The sequence below is a fragment of the Microchirus variegatus genome (genome assembly GCF_963457635.1).
Source record: "Microchirus variegatus genome assembly, chromosome: 12".
NCBI lineage: Eukaryota > Metazoa > Chordata > Actinopteri > Pleuronectiformes > Soleidae > Microchirus > Microchirus variegatus.
The window spans coordinates 27,218,848-27,246,131 of record NC_139813.1 but is presented as its reverse complement, the minus strand read 5'-3'; the positions used below and the strand labels follow the sequence as shown (position 1 = coordinate 27,246,131).

General features: G+C 42.0%; 2 protein-coding genes across 2 annotated transcripts in view; both read right to left on the bottom strand.

The window, feature by feature from the left end:
* The window catches only part of LOC310934867 (uncharacterized protein), a gene marked incomplete at its 3' end in the record, with an annotated part of 46,374 nt that overhangs the window by 4,915 nt on the left and 14,175 nt on the right, over nucleotides 1–27,284 (bottom strand). The window contains exons 17-35 of the mRNA XM_083898666.1: nucleotides 27,024–27,197; nucleotides 26,746–26,919; nucleotides 26,439–26,612; nucleotides 19,575–19,664; nucleotides 17,632–17,739; nucleotides 17,459–17,563; nucleotides 17,106–17,210; nucleotides 16,914–17,033; nucleotides 16,447–16,525; nucleotides 16,126–16,324; nucleotides 14,238–16,041; nucleotides 13,968–14,141; nucleotides 13,710–13,883; nucleotides 13,403–13,576; nucleotides 11,793–11,966; nucleotides 11,512–11,685; nucleotides 11,204–11,377; nucleotides 10,895–11,068; nucleotides 286–459 (exon numbers count right to left, since the gene is read on the bottom strand). Of these exons, the coding sequence (XP_083754792.1) occupies nucleotides 286–459; nucleotides 10,895–11,068; nucleotides 11,204–11,377; nucleotides 11,512–11,685; nucleotides 11,793–11,966; nucleotides 13,403–13,576; nucleotides 13,710–13,883; nucleotides 13,968–14,141; nucleotides 14,238–16,041; nucleotides 16,126–16,324; nucleotides 16,447–16,525; nucleotides 16,914–17,033; nucleotides 17,106–17,210; nucleotides 17,459–17,563; nucleotides 17,632–17,739; nucleotides 19,575–19,664; nucleotides 26,439–26,612; nucleotides 26,746–26,919; nucleotides 27,024–27,197 (4,524 nt within the window). The remainder of the gene's footprint in view (nucleotides 1–285; nucleotides 460–10,894; nucleotides 11,069–11,203; nucleotides 11,378–11,511; nucleotides 11,686–11,792; nucleotides 11,967–13,402; nucleotides 13,577–13,709; nucleotides 13,884–13,967; nucleotides 14,142–14,237; nucleotides 16,042–16,125; nucleotides 16,325–16,446; nucleotides 16,526–16,913; nucleotides 17,034–17,105; nucleotides 17,211–17,458; nucleotides 17,564–17,631; nucleotides 17,740–19,574; nucleotides 19,665–26,438; nucleotides 26,613–26,745; nucleotides 26,920–27,023; nucleotides 27,198–27,284) is intronic.
* LOC310935210 (protein NLRC3-like) lies at nucleotides 552–6,755 on the bottom strand (the record flags this gene model as incomplete). Its single annotated transcript, XM_083899063.1, has 6 exons — nucleotides 552–822; nucleotides 1,174–2,359; nucleotides 4,491–4,554; nucleotides 5,500–5,563; nucleotides 6,461–6,592; nucleotides 6,679–6,755. 6 exons carry the CDS (start codon nucleotides 6,753–6,755, stop codon nucleotides 552–554), a joined length of 1,794 nt encoding a protein of 597 aa, XP_083755189.1.

Genomic DNA, 27,284 nt, shown 5'->3' with positions numbered 1-27,284 from the left:
TTCTGACCTGAGAGTCTCCAGAGAACAGTGAGGACTCTTCAGTCCATCACACAGCAGCTTCACTCCTGAATCCTGAAGGTCATTGTTACTCAGATTCAGGTTTTTCAGCAGGGAGGATTTGGAGTTCAGAGTTGAGGTCAGAGAAGAACATCCTTCCTCTGTGACCAGACAACCTAACAGACTGGAGTTAAGAAGACATGATGAACTCAGTGGTTTAGAAAATTGTGCAAACATTGTCAACAACAAGTACCCGAAGATCCCCCGTCAAATAAACAGGGTTCTGACCTGAGAGTCTCCAGAGAACAGTGAGGACTCTTCAGTCCATCACACAGCAGCTTCACTCCTGAATCCTGAAGGTCATTGTTACTCAGGTCCAGGTGTCTCAGACTAGAGGACACAGAGCTGAGGACTGAGGACAGAGCTTCACAGCTTCTCTCTGAGAGTTTACAGTCACTCAGTCTGAGGTAGAAAACAGTGATGAACAAAAGGTTAAACATGTTTCTCTTGTGGTCTTTAGAATATGTCTTATTAATATTTATATATTGATCCACTTACAGAGCTTTGTTGGAGGCTTTGACCACCGGCAGCAGCTTCAGAAGAGCCTCCTCTGAAGCAGAGTACTTCTTCAGGTCAAACTCATCCAGATCTTTTCCTGATGACAGTAAGATGAAGACCAGAGCTGACCACTGAGCAGGAGACAGTGTCTCTGTGGACAGACGTCCAGATTTCAAGGACTCTTGGATCTCCTCCACAAGAGAACAATCATTCAGTTCATTCAGACAGTGGAACAGGTTGATGCTTCTCTCTGCTGACAGATTCTCACTGATCTTCTTCTTGATGTACTGGACTGTTTTCTGATTGGTCCGTGAGCTACTTCCTGTTTGTGTCAGTAGACCTCTTAAGAGCTTCTGATTGGTCTCCAGTGAAAGACCCAGAAGGAAGCGGAGGAACAAGTCCAGGTGTCCATTTGGACTCAGTAAGGCCTTGTCCACAGCACTCTGGTGCAGATTATTCAGTTCAGGTTTGTTTTTAAACAATTTGAACCTCTGGGATGTTGATGGTTCCTCTGAAAGCAGATTTGTTCCAGAGGTGATGAAGGTCAGATGAACATGAAGAGCAGCCAGAAACTCCTGAACACTCAGATGGACAAAGCAGAAGACCTTGTCCTGGTACAGGCTTCTCTCCTCTTTAAAGATCTGAGTGAAGACTCCTGAGTAAACTGAAGCTGCTGTGATATCGATGTCACACTCTGTCAGGTCTGATTCATAGAAGATCAGGTTTCCTTTCTGCAGCTGCTCAAAGGCCAGTTTCCCCAGAGACTCAATCATCTTCCTGTTCTCTGGACTCCAGTGGGGATCTGTCTCAGCTCCTCCATCATATTTGACCTTCTTCACTTTGGACTGAACCACCAGGAAGTAGACGTACATCTCAGTCAGGGTCTTGGGCAGTTCTCCTCCATCTCTGGTTTTCAACATGTTCTCCAGAACTGTTGCAGTGATCCAGCAGAAGACTGGGATGTGGCACATGATGTGGAGGCTTCGTGATGTCTGGATGTGGGAGATGATCCTCCTGGCCTGCTCCTCATCTCTGAACCTCTTCCTGAAGTAGTCCTCCTTCTGTGGGTCTGTGAACCCTCTGACCTCTGTCACCATGTCAACACAGTCAGGAGGGATCTGATTGGCTGCTGCAGGTCGTGTGGTTATCCAGAGGCGAGCAGAGGGAAGCAGTTTCCCCCTGATGAGGTTTGTCAGCAGCACGTCCACTGAGGTGGACGCTGTGACATCAGTCAGGATCTCAGTGTTGTGGAAGTCCAGAGGAAGTCGACACTCGTCCAGACCATCAAAGATGAAGACCACCTTAAAGTCTTCAAACCTGCAGATTCCTGCTTCTTTGGTTTCAGTGAAGAAGTGATGGATGAGTTCCACCAAACTGTACTTCTTCTCTTTCAGCACATTCAGCTCTCTGAAGGTGAAGGGAAATGTGAACTGTATGTCCTGGTTGCTTTTGTCTTCAGCCCAGTCCAGAGTGAACTTCTGTGTTAAGACTGTTTTCCCAATGCCAGCCACTCCCTTTGTCATCACTCTTCTGATTGGTCCGTCTCTTCCAGCTGAGGCTTTAAAGATGTCTTCTTGTCTGATGGTTGTTTCTGCTCTGTCTGGTTTCCAGGAAGTTCTTTCAATCTGTCTGACCTCATGTTCTTCATTGACCTCTCCAGTCCCTCCCTCTGTGATGTAGAGCTCTGTGAAGATCTCATTCAGAAGGGTGGGGTTTCCTGCTTTAGCCACGCCCTCAAACAAACACTGGAACTTCTTCTTCAGGTTTGATTTGAGTTCACGTCGACAAGCTGGAGCTCTGGTTTCTGAAGAAACACAAGAAAATAAATCAGTGAGTGGATCATTGAGGAAAATAAGATGTTCTTCCTTTCACATTAAAAGTCCTCTTACTGCTCTGCAGACAGTCAGCTAGCTTCTCCTGCTTCATCCTCCTCAGGAAGTTCTCTGTGATCTTCAGAAAGGCCTCTCTGCTCCTCCTCTGCTCCTCATCTTCACCATCCAACACCTCCTCATCCTCCCTCTGACCCAGAACCTTCTGGATCTTCTTCAGCTCGTTCTTCACAAAGCAGATGATGTTCTCCTCCAGCAGCTGGAACAGAACAACGTGAAGTGAAATGAGATCCTGCAGGTCCACAGAGCAGCATCCAGACTGTCAGGACCAGGACTCTGCTTCAATATTAACAGTAGTGTCATGTTTGTACATTTACACACCTTAAATATGGAGTCCAGGTCTGCTCGAAGCTGCTGGACAGACTGACCACTGAGAACCTCTGTCCTCTGCTGATCAACTCTGAAGAGAAAACATTCAGTGTCATTTACTAAACAATCATTTATTCTGACACGGTTTTCACTGAGCTGCACCTACGTTTCTTCTTCAGCCAAGTTCACACGACATGAGTTTGACAACTTGAAGACAAAAGTCCCTGAAGGACAGTCTCTAGTGTGTATGTGTGAACTCTCAAAGACAAAATCAGAGTGTCTTGTCGATATGTCCCTGACCAATCACAGACTCTGACCAGATTTACTGCTGGACATTTGTTCAGAGACGAGGACAGGCTGAAGATATTTAGTGGAACCTCGAACAGAAATGCAAGATTGGTCCACCAAAGAGTTTGGATGAGACAGGCTCCCCCTGGTGGAGGATCATGTAAGTGTGTTAGTATGTGTGAAATTCTTACATCTGTTCACCATGTTTCTCTCCATCGTTGAAGTTCATTAAACGATATAAAGATTCTTCGCTCATCATGGGCACACCGCTGGGACCAGGTCCAGAAGACTCTGACTTTTTACTGAAAACAACAAACTTATTTTTCAAACTTGGTTATATTTTTTACCTCCGATTATTTCTCAAGTTATCAAGAAGATCCTCTGCGCCTAGTTTTTCAAAAGTAATATTTCCAGATTTGGATAACGGATTGGATCAGATCTTGAAAATCTTTAGTTTGTGATTTTCAGAACTTTGTAGTAGGATTGGGATCACTTTGATCCAAAAATTCTGGATTAAACTGATCTCATCAGAAGGTTGGATTTCAGGCCCAAAATATGATGACACTTTAAAATTGTATCGAATAATACTATCTATGGATCACACAGTATAGCCTACAAGATATCCTACTTATGCATACAGTTTTAATTTGATTTATTCATCCATCAGGCTACAGTGATTAGGTAGGCTATAACGTATTCAGCCTTTCAGTATAGGACTACAGCAAAGTAGAAAGAGTTTTGCCTGATAACATAATCCCCCAAACGGCTGTCAATAGTGACCACAAATAATATATTTAATTCTGCCACTAATTAATGTGTGTTCTTCACAATCAAAACTTTTTTTTTAGATTATTTTTTAGTGATGCATGCAATGAGAAAAAAGGGAAAAACAAAGCATTGGTAATGGCATCACTGGTTTTTGAAATCCAAAACTAATCCAAATCGTAGTGTCTAATTATTGCGTCCCTTGTTGCACGTCCTGTTTGCTCGTTCTGGCAGAATGCAGGAGGTTGGTCAGGGTCTCCAAGGGGCTCAGGTGCATCATTGTCCGCACAGAGGGACATTGACTGAGTAGCGATGTTGTGCAGGACAATACAGGCATGGGTTATGTTGCATGCTTTCTGTGATTCCGCTCTCATGGAGTAATGGCATGCAAAGTGCCTATTAAGAACTCCATTTAAGCCCTCGGTTGCATTGCTATTCTACTTGTTGCTCTTTACATAAAGTATCTATAGTTCTACATTGTGGATTTCCTATCCTAATTGAGCTCAGGTTATGCAGATTTGGTGATCCTGAGTTTCTGTCCAGATCAGATTGATCTAATCCAATGTTGCTTTGAAAAACTGGTGGATGGATTACGTGATCATGGATAGCAAAAAAAAAGGATTACCGAGTCCGGATCAATTTTAACCGGAATAAATCTCTTGAAAAACCAGGCCGTGATAATACTCTCTTCATTCTCCTTCTTCCAGGTCCAGGTCTGGTAGAATCCGGTCCCTGTTGATGGATTCTCCTACAAATACAGGACATGTGTAGCCCATGTAAAAAGCAATTTAAACATCTTTGCAAAGACTGTATAATTATTTGACTGTTTGTGTTAACTGATGCTGTGGTGAGTTTGTTTTTATTGAGTTATTTCTCACACTGTCGAGCCCTGGTTTTGTTGTGTATGAATACAAATACTGTGATGAAATACTCTTTTTCTTGTTTTGTTAGGCTTACATCACGATATATCACAAATTAAATAGTCTTGCAATGAAGTTAGTGAAGTTCTCAGAATCACTGTATCATCATAGCATCGTTATCATGGACACAACTGTATTGCAGTGTCGTCCACGTCCAAGCAACTGAACTTTTAATCACTGAACTGGGGGAATTTTCTTATGTTTTATTCTCCGAAGACCTTTACCTGTGAAACAGGGCTGCTCTGAAAACACCCCTATTAGCACTTGGTACTTTCCTCCTGATGACCATTAACCATCGACTGAATGAAATTAGCTTAGCAAAACAAAACAAAAATCAACCACTCAGAATTTTGGTGTTTGGTGTTTTTGTCAAAAGATCGTTATAATAGCGTATATCACCATTCAAGCAAAACATATCGCGATATGAGTTTTGGTCCATATTGCCCAGCCCTAGGACCAGGTCCAGAATAGTTTTTCATGTTGGTTCCTAATCAGAGAAACTTTCTTAAAATGCTGTTTTACTAAAAATAACAAACTGCCATCTTTGTTTTCTCACCTCTGACACTCTCTAGTGTTATCAATTTCCCTTTCAGACCAGAATCTCTTCACGGACACACCGCTGGGACCAGGTCCAGGAGAGTCTGTTTTTTCATGTTGGTTCCTAATAAAGAGAAGTACATTTATAAAAGGATGTTTTACTGAAAACAACAAACTTGTTTTTCTTTTTACCTCTGATAATTTATGAACTTATCAAGAAGATCCTCTGGTGATACTCTCTTCATTCTCTTCTCTCCAGGTCCAGGTCCGGTAGAGTCCGGTCCCTGTTGATGGATTATCCTACAAATACAACGTAAAAAGCCACATAAACATCTTTGCAATATAAAGAATGTATAATTATTTCATCATTGCATCCTTCATTCCAGAGGGAGGGAGCTACGCTTCTGGGAGCGTGTGTGCCGAATGTCACTTCTGGGCTACTGGCCAATCACAACACAGTCCGTCTTCTCGGCAAGATTTATGTCTGAAATAGCGCGGCTGACAAGTGCTTCAAAAAGGACAGATTTCTATCGGCTCGTTTCCAGCAACTAGGAGGTTTTTGACCATAAAAACAAGTTGATATATGTAAGTAGACCTCTATAACTAACATATATGTGCAACAGGAACACTCTATGTGACCTTTAATTGTACAGTTTATCGGTTAAATAAATGGTGTAATATACATTTTTTAATTTTATCTTGACTCATTATTATTAATCAGATCTTGGCTCCAGTTGTTGTAAATCTTTCAGATTATAGTCCAGAGCTTATGTTTTCATTGACATTGTTTTTTATTTCTGTAAGTTTGTCCTAATGTTAGCAACTTCCTGTCCAGAGTTTTTAACGAATGGAGCTGAATGTTTTTGTGATGGGTTGGTGATCACCCAAATATATTTTATTTTAGTAAGAATCTACCCACAGATCTTTGTCCAAACTGAAATTTGGTACAGGATCAGACTTATCATGTAACATGGTTCAGTCCTGTTAATAAGTTCAGATGTTTATATCAGATCTGGATGAATTTTTTTCATCATGATGTTCCATATTTTCATGGGCCCAGATCCAACCTTTGGAGGAAGAGATGGGTGTTTTTGGGACATGTGTCCAGAATGTCTCAGTTTTGCATGGGTCTGGGTTTGAATGTCTAAATATTAGGTGTCTCTGGTGTTACATGGTGGATCATTTAGTGTTGTTGACCTGTGAAGACCTCCATCATCTGACCCCTGTTCTTGTTTGAAGTCCATAGGTTGATTCATGGACCAGTCACTCTTCATGGAGACACAGCTGGGTCCAGGTCCAGTAGAGTCTGGTCCCTGTTGATGGATCCTCCTACAAACACAGGACATGACATGTAAATATAACACTGAGCTGTGACATGGAGATGAGTCACATGGTCCATGAGATCCTCATCTCACCTCTGACCCTCATGTTCCTCACACAGAGTGGTTTTAGAGGGCGGAGCTTCATCTTCACTGTCTTTGATCTGATTCATTGCAGAGCGCCACCTGCTGGGAGAGTAAAAGTCACACATTACAAGTTCTGCTAACATGGGTGGACCTCAGGCTTCTCACAACAACAACAACATCATCATCAGGTCCAGCAGGAGCAAGAAGATCCAGCAACACCAGATGGACCAGATGAAAGGAACCACAGGTATGTTAGTGTGAGCAGAACACCAACACAAATGTCAGAGAACAAGTAAAACGTACGTGGACGTATTTTTGTTATTGGGATGAAAATCGAGAACTGGTTCTGTTTTGGTACCAGTTTCTCACGAGTTAGAACCAAAGTATCAATAATCATCTGAACAAATAGTTCCTTCTATAAATAGTTATGTTACTTTCACACTAACTTGAAGGGAATTGTAAAATAATGCTGATGATGTTTGACGTCGTGTTGCGTTGTTTACTCTCCAACCATCATGGCCGACAAGTTCTTTAAAGTTTTGTCTGAATTTTGTGAAAGTACAGCAGTTTGTGTCATAGTACGTAAAAAGGTAGTTACAAAACACAAACAAATACAACAGTGTAAACGTGAGATGGTGTCTTAACCAAGCTAACATTTGTGCTGCTGCTAACAGAAGTGCAGCGTCCTCGGTGCAGCCTGATACAAGTCTGAAGATAAAACTACTAGAGCTGGGATTTATGGCTCTTTGAAGGGAGCCGGATCTCCTTCAAAGAGCCGTTCAAAACACTCGGCTTGTTCTTATATTTCATTATTTCTCAGAAGCCAAATAGCAAATTATCACTGGTTGTAAATTATAAGGTAAGATTTGGATCAGAATGATTCAAACGTTCACATCCCACCAATATATGCTTTATTGGTGCTGTGTGCTCGGTTCCTCCCTCAAGTTCAGACAGAAGACCTCACGTGAAGACAGCGTGGACGATTTGCGTATAAAAAGATACGGTTTGCAACTGCGACTCGGTTCTCATCGTTTCGATTCGACTCGTTCGTGAACGTCACAGCTCTGAAAAACGACTCGCTCAAGACGCCGACAGCATCGCACTTTACGGCCCTTCACTACAGGTGAGTCCATTGGTTTAAACAGAAGAGCCCGCCCTCTGGTGGTCAGGTAAGAAGCTTTTCAACTTACCTCTGTGTTCAGGCTTCCTCAGCAACAAATCGTAGACTCATAGTATCATTATTATCAAGTATATGTGGCAGTAACCTGTACATTTGTTGACAAACCGATGATAGTGATGAACTGTGACTCAGGATTTCTAATGTCCAAACAACCATGTCCTCAGACCAGGTACAGTCCACTGTGTTAGAGCGTTTTAGACGTTGTGTCGCTTTAAATTTCTTTATCGCAAACTCAAAGAACAGATTTGTTAAATCTTTGACCAGAGAAAGAAACGCGATCGTGTGATTTCTAACGTGGTTTAATATTGAAACAGTGCAGACGTGACAGAGACTTATGAAGCGTAATAAAGTGGCTCAGAGTTGATTTGTGGATTGAAGCTGTCAGACCAGTTCAGACGCTTCATGCAGGAATGTTGAAAAGACAAAGTCAGATTGTAAAGATTCAGCAGTGATTTTATTTATTCTCACCTGCTGAACTGAGCTCAGGTCCACTCACACACACACACTGTCCACCTTCATGTGGACACCAGACGCTGCCGATTGTCCCTGGTCTGTCCTGCCGTCCTTCTGTGTCTGATCTGAGGACACAGAGTCACGTCCTCATACCTTCAGAGTCAAAGTGACGACGTCAGAACCGGTCCAACGAGCCGCGGCTGGATTCAGGTCTGTTCTCTCTCCTGATTGGCCGATTGTGATGGAGCTGGAATTTTTATGCGAAGCAGCCGCCTGGTCGTGGGTCACAGATGATGTAGGTGTGCTATCTGTCCACTAGGAGGAGCTAAGTCAAGCTGCTGTCAGTTCCATGTGATGACCAGAGCAGATGTTCCTGATCTGTGCATTAACAACACAGATGTAAGTTCTCTGACGTTTACGTTTGTTTATCATTGAACATTTTAATGTATAGAGTTAGGATTGTTTGTGTTTGTATGAAAATATTCAAAGTTACTGTGGAATATTTTTGATCAATGAAAGTGAAAAGAGTTTAGTGTTAAATGTTGTGATTGTTCACATGTGAACCTCTGTGTTCCAGGCTGGTTCTCAGCAGCAGGGGGCGCTCACAGCACAGTCAGTACCTCCATAGGTAGGCGGGTCAGTTAATGACAGACAATCGTTCTTTATGTTTATTTCACACATACAAGTTTGTTTTTCTCTTTATTTATTGACGTCATCAGGACGTGAAGAGAATTCAAAAGTGTTTCAACAATGAATTACTGAGCCGAGCTTTAACATCAGATTATAAACAGTGAGACCTCGTCCACCACACGACTGAAGCTGCTGTCTCTTCATGTTCTACAGAGAACACAGTGACACTGAGGAACCAAGCCAGACCAGGAACCCAGGATAAAGTGGTTCAGTGAATGTGGTCCTGAAGGTGTGGAGGTGGATCAGTGAGTCAGAGGAGACTCTGTAGAAGGACAGAGTCCCAGCAGGACAGTCCACATACACTGATACTCTGTGAGAGACAGACGATGATCTGATGGATGTTTTTGTCCCACAGTGAAGGACAGAGTAACCATCATCATCAGAGCACCTCAGACTCCAGGACTGATTATTATTTCCAAACCAACAGTCAAAACTGTTGCCTTTCCTCTTGATTCCTCTGTAACTCAGTGATATATAAACACTTCCTCTCCACTCGACCTCCCAGTAACAGCGACCAGTCAGACCAGATCTACACAGCAGCTGATAATGGACATCAAATCTGTCTGGATGATCAGGATACGACTGATCTTCTGTCACGTTGGTCACTTTCCTGTTGTTGTCAGACAGTTTGAGTCTTTTGTTCATTGTGTTTGTGTCCAGTTCCAGTTCACATGAATCTGATGAAGAACAACAAGACACAGCTGCAGTTTATTGACGATCAGCTGATATGTTGTTATTTCCTGTAAATCCATACTTACACTTCCTGAGACCTGGTTTTAACCTCTGCTCTCCAGCATGGTCCATCCTGGAGGAAGAAACAGTCTGAATGAGTTTGTGTCCAACATTTGTCCAAACTGTTGTCTTAATAACGCACTCTGCTGGACAGAATTATGAACTACACTCTGGTGTGTGAGAGAAGACGGTGTCTGCAGAACCAGAGACCACAGTTTCAGGCGGCTACGCATTTTCTGAACAGCGCCCCCATGTGAACAACACAAAAATCAGTTGCAATATTCTTCAATTGTCTCCTGCAGTTTAGACCAGATGACGTCAAAGACGTTTAAATGTGAGTATAGCACTGAATTTTAAATTCATTCAAACAATGATGAATGTTTGAATTACACAGGAAAATTCATGTTTGCTATTCTAAGTGTTTATACCATTTAGTTGTAAAGTAGGATCATGTTTTCTGTGGTTTTCATTAAAAAGAGCCACCATGAAGCTCGTACTAAATCTACTCAACTCTGTTAACACAGTAGTCATTTAGTCATCGTTCATTTAGTGAATGAAGTGGTTATTTTGACCAAACCAGAGTTGGTGATTTGATGAAACAGTTATTTTTCAGTCAGGCATATTTTGGAGCTGTAGAATAGTCTGTGTTGTCTGTGGAGAGTAATTATACATTTCAGTTGTTCTTTAATTCCTTTGCCTTTTCTTATGTAATACTTTGTAATGCTCTTGTTGTGGTTTTATTTTGAAAGGCATCGTCAAAGGTTTGGGTTCTGGACTCATGAGACTAGAGACCTGATCCAGTGAACCCTTCAGCCAATATATATGGTTCTAAGACAGAGTTGTGTCACTGAGGAAGCTCCAGCTCACATGCAGGATGTTAATGACTGAACTGCAGAGGAAAAGACAATAGTGGACAGTTTTCAGGTATTTACCTTATAATTTAAGCCAGTCAGGAATTATTCAACTTCATTAGTATTTAGTTTGCATCCAGTTCATATAAATCATTTTGAATTGGATGTTGTTTTTACTCCAGAAACTAATACATGTTCCAATACAACTATTGTTGTCAACGTCTTTTTATATTCAGCTGAAAATCTTCAACCTGAACCTGCTTACAAGTTTAAATACTGCTGTTGAACATGAAGCAGAAGAGGAAGAGGAGGAGAATACCTGAGAGTGTCCAGTCTCCAGTGTGGACTCTTCAGTCCATCAGACAGAAGCTTCTTTCCTGAGTCTCCTGGATGATTGTAGTTCAGGTCCAGTTCTCTCAGATGGGAGGGGTTGGAGTTCAGAGCTGAGGTCAGAGAAGAACATCCTTCTTCTGTGACCAGACAACCTGACAGACTGGAGTTAAGAAGACATGATGAACTCATGATGATTCAGAAAATCCTGAAGATGTTGAACATCTTCATTAACAAGAACCTGAAGAAGCAAAATCAGAATTTAAAAGATCAACTGTCAAAAAAACGGAGATCTGACCTGAGAGTCTCCAGAGAACAGTGAGGACTCTTCAGTCCATCACACAGCAGCTTCACTCCTGAATCCTGAAGGTCATTGTTACCCAGGTCCAGGTTTTTCAGGAGGAAAGATTTGGAGTTCAGAGCTGAGGTCAGAGAAGAACATCCTTCTTCTGTGACCAGACAACCTGACAGACTGGAGTTAAGAAGACATGATGAACTCAGTGGTTTAGAAAACCTTGAAGATGTTGAACATCTTCATCAACAAGAACCCGAAGAAGCAAAATCAGGATTTAAAAAGATGAATTTTGAAATAAACTGAGTTCTGACCTGAGAGTCTCCAGAGAACAGTGAGGACTCTTCAGTCCATCACACAGCAGCTTCACTCCTGAATCCTGAAGGTTGTTGTTACTCAGGTCCAGATTTTTCAGGAGGAAAGATTTGGAGTTCAGAGCTGAGGTCAGAGAAGAACATCCTTCTTCTGTGACCAGACAACCTGACAGACTGGAGTTAAGAAGACATGATAAACTCAGAACATCTTCATCAACAAGAACCTGAAGAAGCAATATCAGGATTTAAAAGATCAACTGTCAAATAAACAGAGTTCTGACCTGAGAGTCTCCAGAGAACAGTGAGGACTCTTCAGTCCATCACACAGCAGCTTCACTCCTGAATCCTGAAGGTCATTGTTACTCAGGTCCAGTTCTCTCAGATGGGAGGCTTTGGAGTTCAGAGCTGAGGTCAGAGAAGAACATCCTTTCTTTCTGACCAGACAACCTGACAACCTAAACATTCGAAAATGTAACCCTGTTAAGAATCCGTATTCATAAAATGAATAATGGATACGTCATGGTTTAAATCAAAATAAAATTTAAATGAATGGTTAAATCTGTTATTAAAAATCTAGAAGTAATAGTTCATAAAAGTTAAAATAGTTTTGATAAAAGGAGTAAGGTGTAATAAATAAGATTAACCTGACAAATGTACATGGTTAAATATTACATTTTATTTTCAAGGAACTTATGGGGAGAGAGGAAGTACTGATGGGGAAGAAGTGTGATCCCGATCAGGTATTGGTAAAAGTGTGATTGACAGGTTTAGACCGGAAGTGAGCGAGTGGAGTGTGTGTGTTTTGGAGCGAGTGAAAACGACGACGAGAGGAAAAAGAGGCACAAAGGAGACGCATGACCGTGAACATTCTACAGAATAGAATAGTTAAGTGTGTAGTTTTCAGTGTGTAAGAGATTGTCTGCTCGACATTCGGAGCCCGGACATTGGAACTACTGTAGTTTGTGTACGGTTTGTGAAGTTTCAGCTCGGAACTTTTAGAGAAGCTGCCTAGTTTTAGCTTAGCCCAGCTACTGAGCTAACTGAGTGTGGTATTAGCATTCGCTTTCAAAGCGAACGCACTTAGCCGCGAGGAGTTAAACCAGCTTCTGATATCGGCTGCACCTTGTGGTCTCACCGCGGGAGCACGAGGGTTCGGCTCGGATGTTGCCGGTGTCTGTGTGACCTGTCGTCGTTGGACATCGTCCCGGACAGCGCAGGAGGCGCCATCATCCACTCACCAGTTTGTTCCAGTCTACCTGAAGAGTCGCCTTCCAGACACGGATCGGGTAAACGGTCATCGTTTGGTTTGGAGGTAACACTTATCAAAAGTCACCATATCAGGCCTGCAACGTGGTTAGTTTGTTTTGCCGGCTGTGTGTATGTGTGTGTGAGTAAGTGTGGGCCCACTGAATTGTGTTTGGGTTTATTACTGAAAGTAACTGAAATCTTATTATTCAGAGGTTTTAAGGTAATTTGAATGTAAGTTGAGAGTATATCTGCTACTAAGAATTTACTTTGAACATATTTTCAGTAAAAGTGTATTACTGTTTCTTTGAATTTGTTTAAACTTTAAGTAAATACTGTAATTGATTTGTTTATTTTAAAATTTTGAAAGTGATATTTCCTTTGTCAGAGTCAAAGGTGAGCATAGTGATTACCTATAGTTGAGTGTGTATAAAAAACAAAATCCAAATTACTTTTAGGGAAAATTACTTAAAATTAGGGTTAAAATATAATTAAGGAACCCAGAAGCATGCCCTTAGTATGAGGTCTATTGAGGGGAGTGCTACACAGACATGAAGGAATGATGATTGAATAATGTCATTTCGAATCGTAACAAATGGTTCTTATGGACAGGAAATGAAAACAACCCTTTCATGGATCACCTGACCTGAGAGTCTCCAGAGAACAGTGAGGACTTTTCAGTCCATCACACAGCAGCTTCACTCCTGAATCCTGAAGGTCATTGTTACTCAGGTCCAGTTCTCTCAGATGGGAGGGGTTGGAGTTCAGAGCTGAGGTCAGAGAAGAACATCCTTCCTCTGTGACCAGACAACCTGACAGACTGGAGTTAAGAAGACATGATGAACTCAGTGATTCAGAAAATCCTGAAGATGTTGAACATCTTCATCAAAAAGAACCTAAAGAAGCCAAATCAGGATTCAATGGACCAACTGTCAAATATACTGACTTCTGACCTGAGAGTCTCCAGAGAACAGTGAGGACTCTTCAGTCCATCACACAGCAGCTTCACTCCTGAATCCTGAAGGTCATTGTTACTCAGGTCCAGATTTTTCAGGAGGGAGGATTTGGAGTTCAGAGCTGAGGTCAGAGAAGAACATCCTTTCTTTCTGACCAGACAACCTGACAGACTGGAGTTAAGAAGATATGATGAACTCAGTGATTCAGAAAATTCTGAAGAAGTTGAACATCTGTCAAATAAACAGAGTTCTGACCTGAGAGTCTTCAGAGAACAGTGAGGACTCTTCAGTCCATTACACAGCAGCTTCACTCCTGAATCCTGAAGGTCATTGTTACTCAGGTCCAGGTGTCTCAGACTAGAGGACACAGAGCTGAGGACTGAGGACAGAGCTTCACAGCTTCTCTCTGAGAGTTTACAGTCACTCAGTCTGAGGTAGAAAACAGTGATGAACAAAAAGTTAAACATGTTTCTCTTGTGGTCTTTAGAATATGTCTTATTAATATTTATATATTGATCCACTTACAGAGCTTTGTTGGAGGCTTTGACCACCGGCAGCAGCTTCTGAAGAGCCTCCTCTGAAGCAGAGTACTTCTTCAGGTCAAACTCATCCAGATCTTTTCCTGATGACAGTAAGATGAAGACCAGAGCTGACCACTGAGCAGGAGACAGTGTCTCTGTGGACAGACGTCCAGATTTCAAGGACTCTTGGATCTCCTCCACGAGAGAACAATCATTCAGTTCATTCAGACAGTGGAACAGGTTGATGCTTCTCTCTGCTGACAGATTCTCACTGATCTTCTTCTTGATGTACTGGACTGTTTTCTGATTGGTCCGTGAGCTACTTCCTGTTTGTGTCAGTAGACCTCTTAAGAGCTTCTGATTGGTCTCCAGTGAAAGACCCAGAAGGAAGCGGAGGAACAAGTCCAGGTGTCCATTTGGACTCAGTAAGGCCTTGTCCACAGCACTCTGGTGCAGATGATTCAGTTCAGGTTTGTTTCCAAACAATTTGGACCTCTGGGATGTTGATGGTTCCTCTGAAAACAGATTTTTTCGAGCAGTGATGAAGGTCAGATGAACATGAAGAGCAGCCATAAACTCCTGAACACTTAGATGGACAAAGCAGAAGACCTTGTCCTGGTACAGGCCTCTCTCCTCTTTAAAGATCTGAGTGAAGACTCCTGAGTAAACTGAAGCTGCTGTGATATCGATGCCACACTCTGTCAGGTCTGATTCATAGAAGATCAGGTTTCCTTTCTGCAGCTGCTCAAAGGCCAGTTTCCCCAGAGACTTAATCATCTTCCTGTTCTTTGGACTCCAGTGTGGATCTGTCTCAGCTCCTCCATCATATTTGACCTTCTTCACTTTGGACTGAACCACCAGGAAGTGGACGTACATCTCAGTCAGGGTCTTGGGCAGTTCTCCTCCATCTCTGGTTTTCAACATGTTCTCCAGAACTGTTGCAGTGATCCAGCAGAAGACTGGGATGTGACACATGATGTGGAGGCTTCGTGATGTCTGGATGTGGGAGATGATCCTCCTGGCCTGCTCCTCATCTCTGAACCTCTTCCTGAAGTAGTCCTCCTTCTGTGGGTCTGTGAACCCTCTGACCTCTGTCACCATGTCAACACAGTCAGGAGGGATCTGATTGGCTGCTGCAGGTCGTGTGGTTATCCAGAGGCGAGCAGAGGGAAGCAGTTTCCCCCTGATGAGGTTTGTCAGCAGCACGTCCACTGAGGTGGACGCTGTGACATCAGTCAGGATCTCAGTGTTGTGGAAGTCCAGAGGAAGTCGACACTCGTCCAGACCATCAAAGATGAAGACCACCTTCAAGTCTTCAAACCTGCAGATTCCTGCTTCTTTGGTTTCAGTGAAGAAGTGATGGATGAGTTCCACCAAACTGTACTTCTTCTCTTTCAGCACATTCAGCTCTCTGAAGGTGAAGGGAAATGTCAACTCTATGTCCTGGTTGCTTTTGTCTTCAGCCCAGTCCAGAGTGAACTTCTGTGTTAAGACTGTTTTCCCAATGCCAGCCACTCCCTTTGTCATCACTCTTCTGATTGGTCCGTCTCTTCCAGCTGAGGCTTTAAAGATGTCTTCTTGTCTGATGGTTCTTTCTGCTCTGTCTGGTTTCCAGGAAGCTCTTTCAATCTGTCTGACCTCATGTTCTTCATTGACCTCTCCAGTCCCTCCCTCTGTGATGTAGAGCTCTGTGAAGATCTCATTCAGAAGGGTGGGGTTTCCTGCTTTAGCCACGCCCTCAAACAAACACTGGAACTTCTTCTTCAGGTTTGATTTGAGTTCACGTCGACAAGCTGGAGCTCTGGTTTCTGAAGGAACACAAGAAAATAAATCAGTGAGTGGATCATTGAGAAAATGAGAAGTTCTATCTTTCACATTAAAAGTCCTCTTACTGCTCTGCAGACAGTCAGCTAGCTTCTCCTGCTTCATCCTCCTCAGGAAGTTGTCTGTGATCTTCAGAAAGGCCTCTCTGCTCCTCCTCTGCTCCTCATCTTCACCATCCAACACCTCCTCATCCTCCCTCTGACCCAGAACCTTCTGGATCTTCTTCAGCTCGTTCTTCACAAAGCAGATGATGTTCTCCTCCAGCAGCTGGAACAGAACAACGTGAAGTGAAATGAGATCCTGCAGGTCCACAGAGCAGCATCCAGACTGTCAGGACCAGGACTCTGCTTCAATATTAACAGTAGTGTCATGTTTGTACATTTACACACCTTAAATATGGAGTCCAGGTCTGCTCCATGCTGCTGGACAGACTGACCACTGAGAACTTCTGTCCTCTGCTGATCAACTCTGAAGAGAAAAGATTCAGTGTCATTTACTAAACAATCATTTATTCTGACACGGTTTTCACTGAGCTGCACCTACGTTTCTTCTTCAGCCAAGTTCACACGACATGAGTTTGACAACATGAAGACAAAAGTCCCTGAAGGACAGTCTCTAGTGTGTATGTGTGAACTCTCAAAGACAAAATCAGAGTGTCTTGTCGATATGTCCCTGACCAATCACAGACTCTGACCAGATTTACTGCTGGACATTTGTTCAGAGACGAGGACAGGCTGAAGACATTTAGTGGAACCTCAAACAGAAATGCAAGATTGGTCCACCAAAGAGTTTGGATGAGACAGGCTCCCCCTGGTGGAGGATCATGTAAGTGTGTGAATATGTGTGAAATTCTTACATCTGTTCACCATGTTTCTCTCCATCCTTGAAGTTCATATAACGGCCTATAGATGCTTCGCTCATCATACACACACCGCTGGGACCAGGTCCAGGAGAGTCTGGTTTTTCATGCTGGTTCCTAATCAAGAGAAATAAATTCATAGAATTATGTTTTACAGAAAACAACAAACTACTCATTTTGTTTTCTCACCTGTGACGCTCGCTGAAGTTAATAATTTGGTTTTTGGACCAGTCACTCTTCATGGACACACCGCTAGGACCAGGTCCAGGAGAGTCTGGTTTTTCATGCTGGTTCCTAATCAAGAGAAATAAATTCATAGAATTATGTTTTACAGAAAACAAGAAACTACTCATTTTGTTTTCTCACCTCTGACTCTCTCTGAAGGTAATAATTTGGTTTTTGGACCAGTCACTCTTCATGGACACACCGCTAGGACCAGGTCCAGGAGAGTCTGGTTTTTCATGCTGGTTCCTTATCAAATAAACATATTCTTAAAATGCTATTTTACAGAAAACAACAAACTACCAATTTTGTTTTCTCACCTCTGACGCTCGCTGAAGTTAATAATTTGGTTTTTGGACCAGTCACACTTCATGGACACACCGCTAGGACCAGGTCCAGGAGAGTCTGGTTTTTCATGCTGGTTCCTAATCAAGAGAAATAAATCCATAAAAGGATGTTTTACTGAAAACAACAAACTTATTTTTCTTTTTACCTCTGATAATTTCTGACGTTATGAAGAAGATTCTCTGGTGATACTCTCTTCATTCTCTTCTCTCCAGGTCCAGGTCCGGTAGAGTCCGGTCCCTGTTGATGGATTCTCCTACAAATTCAATGTAAAAAGCCACATAAACATCTTTACAATATAAAGACTGTATAATTATTTGATTGTTTGTGTTCACTGATGCTGTTTGTTTTTATTAACTTATGTGTTGTAATTCCACCTAGCAGCCAGTAGGGGGCGGCTCCCACGATTCCTTGCTGTAAAGTTGACCTGTTGTTGTCTCTCCGCCATTTTGTTTAGCTCACCTTAGCTTCGCTAGCTGCACACACAGGTTCTGTGTTGATTGTGAGTCAAATCACGTATATTCCTGTTCGTCTGGGAGACGCAGAGTTTCGCGGTGAGTAAAGAGAAGTCTGTCGTTTTCTTTGTTCGTGAGGAAATAGTTGTAAACGGAGTCGCGGCAAAAGTCCGCTAACCGCTAAGCTAACAAACTCAATGTAAAGTCCCATAGGCGTATGCTAACAATGTTAGCCTATTGTGTGAATGGGGAAACGCGGTTAACAGGCGGGATTTGTGACTAAATATGAACGCGTGAGTGTGAAATGTCACTGCTGAGACGCATTTTGTTGTGTTTAGTGTTGAGGAAATTTAGACAAAACCCTGTTGTGAGATTTATTTCATATAATTAATGTAAATAACTGCTAAGTTGTTTTATTAGTTTGTCCAGTTCACAATATAGTCCTTCTGTAGCTTGTGTGAAATCATTGCTGCCACACGAGTAAAATAAAAACGTAAATCACATTACAACGTGATAAGATAAGTGTTAAAACAATATAATGTTTTTGTTATTTATATGTTTTTTAACTCACAAATGAGAGTAAAACAGTCGCACTGTCGAGCCCTGGTTTTTGAAACGGAGGTTTTGTTGTGTATAAATACAAATACTGTGAAGAAATACTCTTTTTCTTGTTTTGTTAGGCTTACATCACGATATATCACAAATTAAATAGTCTTGCAATGAATTTAGTGAAGTTCTCAGAATCACTGTATCATCATAGCATCGTTATCATGGACACAACTGTATTGCAGTGTCGTCCAAGTCCAAGCAACTGAACTTTTAATCACTGAACTGGGGGAATTTTCTAATGTGTTATTGTACAGTTTATCAGTTAAATAAATGGTGGAATATACTTACTATATATTTTTTTTTTTTTAAATCTTGACTCATTATTATTAATCAGATCTTGGCTCCAGTTGTTGTAAATCTTTCAGATTATAGTCCAGAGCTTATGTTTTCATTGGCATTGCTTTTTATTTCTGTAAGTTTGTCCTAATGTTAGCAACTTCCTGTCCAGAGTTTTTAACGAATGGATCTGAATGTTTTTGTGATGGGTTGGTGATCACCCAAATATATTTTATTTTAGTAAGAATCTACCCACAGATCTTTGTCCAAACTGAAATTTGGTACAGGATCAGACTTATCATGTAACATGGTTCAGTCCTGTTAATAAGTTCAGATGTTTATATCTCAGATCTGGATGAATTTTTTTCATCATGATGTTCCATATTTTCATGGGCCCAGATCCAAGCTTTGGAGGAAGAGATGGGTGTTTTTGGGACATGTGTCCAGAATGTCTCAGTTTTGCATGGGTCTGGGTTTGAATGTCTAAATATTAGGTGTCTCTGGTGTTACATGGTGGATCATTTAGTGTTGTTGACCTGTGAAGACCTCCATCATCTGACCTCTGTTCTTGTTTGAAGTCCATAGGTTGACCCATGGACCAGTCACTCTTCATGGAGACACAGCTGGGTCCAGGTCCAGCAGAGTCTGGTCCCTGTTGATGGATCCTCCTACAAACACAGGACATGACATGTAAATAAAACACTGAGCTGTGACATGGAGACAAATCACATCCATGAGATCCTCATCTCACCTCTGACCCTCATGTTCCTCACTCAGAGTGGTTTTGGAGGGCGGAGCTTCATCTTCACTGTCTTTGATCTGATTCATTGCAGAGCGCCACCTGCTGGGAGAGTAAAAGTCACACATTACAAGTTCTGCTAACATGGGTGGACCTCAGGCTTCTCACAACAACAACATCATCATCATCATCATCAGGTCCAGCAGGAGCAAGAAGATCCAGCAACACCAGATGGACCAGATGAAAGGAACCACAGGTATGTTAGTGTGAGCAGAACACCAACACAAACGTCAGAGAACAAGTAAAACGTACGTGGACGTCTTTTTGTTATTGGGATGAAAATCCAGAACTGGTTCTGTTTTGGTACCAGTTTCTCACGAGTTAGAACCAAAGTATCAATAATCATCTGAACCAATAGTTCCTTCTATAAATAGTTATGTTACTTTCACACTAACTTGAAGGGAATAGTAAAATAATGCTGATGATGTTTGACGTCGTGCTGCATTGTTTACTCTCCAACCATCATGGCCGACAAGTTCTTTAAAGTTTTGTCTGAATTTTGTGAAAGTACAGCAGCTTGTGTCATAGTACGTAAAAAGGTAGTTACAAAACACAAACAAATACGACAGTGTAAACGTGAGACGGTGTCTTAACCAAGCTAACATTTGTGCTGCTGCTAACAGAAGTGCAGCGTCCTCGGTGCAGCCTGATACAAGTCTGAAGATAAAACTACTAGAGCTGGGATTTATGGCTCTTTGAAGGGAGCCGGATATTGAGGAGCCGTTCCCTTCAAAGAGCCGTTCAAAACACTCGGCTTGTTCTTATATTTCATTATTTCTCAGAAGCCAAATAGCAAATTATCACTGGTTGTAAATTATAAGGTAAGATTTGGATCAGAATGATTCAAACGTTCACATCCCACCAATATATGCTTTATTGGCGCTGTGTGCTCGGCTCCTCCCCCAAGTTCATACAGAAGACGTCACGTGAAGACAGCGTGGACGATTTGCGTATAAAAAGAAACGGTTTGCAACTGCGACTCGGTTCTCATTGTTTTCGATTCGACTCGATTCGACGTTCATGAACGTCACAGCTCTGAAAAACGACTCGCTCAAGACGCCGACAGCATCGCACTTTGCGGCCCTTCACTACAGGTGAGTCCATTGGTTTAAACAGAAGAGCCCGCCCTCTGGTGGTCAGGTAAGAAGCTGTTCAACTTACCTCTGTGTTCAGGCTTCCTCAGCAACAAATCGTAGACTCGTAGTATCATTATTATCAAACATATGTGGCAGTAACCTGTACATTTGTTGACAAACCGATGATAGTGATGAACTGTGACTCAGGATTTCTAATGTCCAAACAACCATGTCCTCAGACCAGGTACAGTCCACTGTGTTAGAGCGTTTTAGACGTTGTGTCGCTTTAAATTTCTTTATCGCAAACGCAAAAAGAACAGATTTGTTAAATCTTTGACCAGAGAAAGAAACGCGATCGTGTGATTTCTAACGTGGTTTAATATTGAAACAGTGCAGACGTGACAGAGACTTATGAAGCGTAATAAAGTGGCTCAGAGTTGATTTGTGGATTGAAGCTGTCAGACCAGTTCAGACGCTTCATGCAGGAATGTTGAAAAGACAAAGTCAGATTGTAAAGATTCAGCAGTGATTTTATTTATTCTCACCTGCTGAACTGAGCTCAGGTCCACTCACACACACACACTGTCCACCTTCATGTGGACACCAGACGCTGCCGATTGTCCCTGGTCTGTCCTGCCGTCCTTCTGTGTCTGATCTGAGGACACAGAGTCACGTCCTCATACCTTCAGAGTCAAAGTGACGACGTCAGAACCGGTCCAACGAGCCGCGGCTGGATTCAGGTCTGTTCTCTCTCCTGATTGGCCGATTGCGATGGAGCTGGAATTTTTATGCGAAGCAGCCGCCTGGTCGTGGGTCACAGATGATGTAGGTGTGCTATCTGTCCACTAGGAGGAGCTAAGTCAAGCTGCTGTCAGTTCCATGTGATGATCAGCAGGAGTCAGCAGATGTTCCTGATCTGTGCATCAACAACACAGATTTCTCTGACGTTTACGTTTGTTTATCGTTGAACATTTTAATGTATAGAGTTAGGATTGTTTGTGTTTGTATGAAAATATTCAAAGTTACTGTGGAATATTTTTGATCAATGATGGTGAAAAGAGTTTAGTGTTAAATGTTGTGATTGTTCACATGTGAACCTCTGTGTTTCAGGCTGGTTCTCAGCAGCAGGGGGCGCTCACAGCACAGTCAGTACCTCCATAGGTAGGCGGCTCAGTTAATGACAGACGATCGTTCTTTATGTTTATTTCACACATACAAGTTTGTTTTTCTCTTTATTTATTGACGGTCATCAGGACGTGAAGAGAATTCAAAAGTGTTTCAACAATGAATTACTGAGCCGAGCTTTAACATCAGATTATAAACAGTGAGACCTCGTCCACCACACGACTGAAGCTGCTGTCTCTTCATGTTCTACAGAGACACTGAGGAACCAAGCCAGACCCAGAACCCAGGATAAAGTGGTTGAGTGAATGTGGTCCTGAAGGTGTGGAGGTGGATCAGTGAGTCAGAGGAGACTCTGTAGAAGGACAGAGTCCCAGCAGGACAGTCCACATACACTGATACTCTGTGAGAGACAGACGATGATCTGATGGATGTTTTTGTCTCACCGTGAAGGACAGAGTAACCATCATCATCAGAGCACCTCAGACTCCAGGACTGATTATTATGTCCAAACAAACAGTCATAACTGTTGTCTTTCCTCTTGATTCCTCTGTAACTCAGTGATATATAAACATATCCTCTCCACTCGACCTCCCAGTAACAGCGACCAGTCAGACCAGATCTACACAGCAGCTGATAATACTCGTCAAATCTGTCTGGATGATCAGGATACCACTGATCAGGATACGACTGATCTTCTCTCACATTGGTCACTTTCCTGTTGTTGTCAGACAGTTTGAGTTTTCTGTACATTGTGTTTGTGTCCAGTTCCAGTTCACATGAATCTGATGAAGAACAACAAGTCACAGCTGCAGTTTATTGACGATCAGCTGATATGTTGTTATTTCCTGTAAATCCATACTTACACTTCCTGACACCTGGTTTTAGCCTCTGCTCTCCAGCATGGTCCATCCTGGAGGAAGAAACAGTCTGAATGAGTTTGTGTCCAACATTTGTCCAAACTGTTGTCTTAATGACGCACTCTGGTGGACAGAATTATGAACTACACCCTGAGAGAAGACGGTGTCTGCAGAACCAGAGACCATAGTTTCAGGTGGCTACGCATTTTCTGAACAGCACCACCATGTGGACAACACAGGAGACAGCACTTCAATTGTCTCCTGCAGTTTAGACCAGACGATGCCAAAGATGTTTAAATGTGAGTATAGCACTGAATTTTAAATTCATTCAAACAATGATGAATGTTTGAATTACACAGGAAAGTTCATGTTTGCTATTCTAAGTGTGTTTATACCATTTAGTTGTAAAGTAGGATCATGTTTTCTGTGGTTTTCATTAAAAAGAGCCACCATGAAGCTCGTACTAAATCTACTCAACTCTGTTAACACAGTAGTCATTTAGTCATCGTTCATTTAGTGAATGAAGTGGTTATTTTGACCAAACCAGAGTTGGTGATTTGATGAAACAGTGATTTGTCAGTCAGGCATATTTTGGAGCTGTAGAAGAGTCTGTGTTGTCTGTGGAGAGTAATTATACATTTCAGTTGTTCAGTGATTTCTTTGCCTTTTCTTATGTAATATTTTGTATCGCTCTTTTTGTGGTTTTATTTTGAAAGACATCGTCAAAGGTTTGGCTTCTGGACTCATGAGACTAGAGACCTGATCCAGGGAACCCTTCAGCCAATATATATGGTTCTAAGACAGAATTGTGTCACTCAGGAAGCTCACAGGTGGATAATGTCCAGGATTCTTAATGCTTTTATGTATTGTTTTGGATAATCTTTTATCGTGAAACATGAAGCAGAAGAGGAAGAGGAGGAGAATACCTGAGAGTGTCCAGTCTCCAGTGTGGACTCTTCAGTCCATCAGACAGAAGCTTCTTTCCTGAGTCTCCTGGATGATTGTAGCTCAGGTCCAGTTCTCTCAGATGGGAGGGGTTGGAGTTCAGAGCTGAAGTCAGAGAAGAACATCCTTCTTCTGTGACCAGACAACCTGACAGACTGGAGTTAAGAAGATATGATGAACTCATGATGATTCAGAAAATCCTGAAGATATTGAACATCTTCATTAACAAGAACCTGAAGAAGCAAAATCAGAATTTAAAAGATCAACTGTCAAATAAACGGAGATCTGACCTGAGAGTCTCCAGAGAACAGTGAGGACTCTTCAGTCCATCACACAGCAGCTTCACTCCTGAATCCTGAAGGTCATTGTTACTCAGGTCCAGATTTTTCAGGAGGAAAGATTTGGAGTTCAGAGTTGAGGTCAGAGAAGAACATCCTTCCTCTGTGACCAGACAACCTGACAAACTGGAGTAAAGAAGACATGATGAACTCAGTGTTTTAGAAAATCCTGAAGATATTGAACATCTTCATTAACAAGAACCTGAAGAAGCAAAATCAGAATTTAAAAGATCAACTGTCAAATAAACGGAGATCTGACCTGAGAGTCTCCAGACAACAGTGAGGACTCTTCAGTCCATCACACAGCAGCTTCACTCCTGAATCCTGAAGGTCATTGTTACTCAGGTCCAGATTTTTCAGGAGGAAAGATTTGGAGTTCAGAGCTGAGGTCAGAGAAGAACATCCTTCCTCTGTGACCAGACAACCTGACAAACTGGAGTAAAGAAGACATGATGAACTCAGTGTTTTAGAAAACCCTGAAGATATTGAACATCTTCATCAACAAGAAGCAATATCAGGATTTAAAAAGATGAATTTTGAAATAAACTGAGTTCTGACCTGAGAGTCTCCAGAGAACAGTGAGGACTCTTCAGTCCATCACACAGCAGCTTCACTCCTGAATCCTGAAGGTCATTGTTACTCAGGTCCAGATTTTTCAGGAGGAAAGATTTGGAGTTCAGAGCTGAGGTCAGAGAAGAACATCCTTCCTCTGTGACCAGACAACCTGACAAACTGGAGTAAAGAAGACATGATGAACTCAGTGTTTTAGAAAACCCTGAAGATATTGAACATCTTCATCAACAAGAAGCAATATCAGGATTTAAAAAGATGAATTTTGAAATAAACTGAGTTCTGACCTGAGAGTCTCCAGAGAACAGTGAGGACTCTTCAGTCCATCACACAGCAGCTTCACTCCTGAATCCTGAAGGTCATTGTTACTCAGGTCCAGTTCTCTCAGATGGGAGGCTTTGGAGTTCAGAGCTGAGGTCAGAGAAGAACATCCTTTCTTTCTGACCAGACAACCTGACAACCTAAACATTCGAAAATGTAACCCTGTTAAGAATCCGTATTCATAAAATGAATAATGGATAAGTTATGGTTTAAATCAAAATAAATTTTAAATTAATGGTTAAATCTGTTATTAAAAATCTAGAAGTAATAGTTCATAAAAGTTAAAATAGTTTTGATAAAAGGAGTAAGGTGTAATAAATAAGATCAACCTGACAAATGTACATGGTTAAATATTACATTTTATTTTGAAGGAACTTATGGGGAGAGAGGAAGTACTGATGGGGAAGAAGTGTGATCCTGATCAGGTATTGGTAAAAGTGTGATTGACAGGTTTAGACCGGAAGTGAGCGAGTGGAGTGTGTGTGTTTTGGAGCGAGTGAAAACGACAACGAGAGGAAAAAGAGGCACAAAGGAGACGCATGACCGTGAACATTCTACAGAATAGAATAGTTAAGTGTGTAGTTTTCAGTGTGTAAGAGATTGTCTGCTCGACATTCGGAGCCCGGACATTGGAACTACTGTTGTTTGTGTACGGTTTGTGAAGTTTCAGCTCGGAACTTTTAGAGAAGCTGTCTAGTTTTAGCTTAGCCCAGCTACTGAGCTAACTGAGTGTGGTATTAGCATTCGCTTTCAAAGCCAACGCACTTAGCCGCGAGGAGTTAAACCAGCTTCTGATATCGGCTGCACCTTGTGGTCTCACCGCGGGAGCACGAGGGTTCGGCTCGGACGTTGCCGGTGTCTGTGTGACCTGTCGTCGTTGGACATCGTCCCGGACAGCGCAGGAGGCGCCATCATCCACTCACCAGTTTGTTCCAGTCTACCTGAAGAGTCGGCTTCCAGACACAGATCGGGTAAACGGTCGTCGTTTGGTTTGGAGGTAACAATTATCAAAAGTCACCATATCAGGCCTGCAACGTGGTTAGTTTGTTTTGCCGGCTGTGTGTATGTGTGTGTGAGTGAGTGTGGGCCCACTGAATTGTGTTTGGGTTTATTACTGAAAGTAACTGAAATCTTATTATTCAGAGGTTTTAAGGTAATTTGAATGTAAGTTGAGAGTATATCTGCTACAAAGAATTTACTTTAAACATATTTTCAGTAAAAGTGTATTACTGTTTCTTTGAATTTGTTTAAACTTTAAGTAAATACTGTAATTGATTTGTTTATTTTTCAAAAAAAAAAAGAATTTTGTGATATTTCCTTTGTCAGAGTCAAAGGTGAGCATAGTGATTACCTATAGTTGAGTGTGTATAAAAAACAAAATCCAAATTACTTTTAGGGAAAATTACTTAAAATTAGGGTTAAAATATAATTAAGGAACCCAGAAGCATGCCCTTAGTATGAAGTCTATTGAGGGGAGTGCTACACAGACATGAAGGAATGATGATTGAATAATGTCATTTCGAATCGTAACAAATGGTTCTTATGGACAGGAAATGAAAACAACCCTTTCATGGATCACCTGACCTGAGAGTCTCCAGAGAACAGTGAGGACTCTTCAGTCCATCACACAGCAGCTTCACTCCTGAATCCTGAAGGTCATTGTTACTCAGGTCCAGATTTTTCAGGAGGGAGGATTTGGAGTTCAGAGCCGAGTTCAGAGAAGAACATCCTTCCTGTGTGACCAGACAACCTGACAGACTGGAGTTAAGAAGACCTGATGAACTCAGTGATTCAGAAAATCCTCAAGATGTTGAACATTTTCATCAAAAAGAACCTAAAGAAGCCAAATTAGGATTCAATGGACCAACTGTCAAATATACTGACTTCTGACCTGAGAGTCTCCAGAGAACAGTGAGGACTCTTCAGTCCATCACACAGCAGCTTCACTCCTGAATCCTGAAGGTCATTGTTACTCAGATTCAGGTTTTTCAGCAGGGAGGATTTGGAGTTCAGAGTTGAGGTCAGAGAAGAACATCCTTCCTCTGTGACCAGACAACCTAACAGACTGGAGTTAAGAAGACATGATGAAATCAGTGGTTTAGAAAATTGTGCAAACATTGTCAACAACAAGAACCCGAAGATCACCTGTCAAATAAACAGGGTTCTGACCTGAGAGTCTCCAGAGAACAGTGAGGACTCTTCAGTCCATCACACAGCAGCTTCACTCCTGAATCCTGAAGGTCATTGTTACTCAGGTCCAGGTGTCTCAGACGAGACGACACAGAGCTGAGGACTGAGGACAGAGCTTCACAGCTTCTCTCTGAGAGTTTACAGTCACTCAGTCTGAGGTAGAAAACAGTGATGAACAAAAGGTTAAACATGTTTCTCTTGTGGTCCTTAGAATATGTCTTATTAATATTTATATATTGA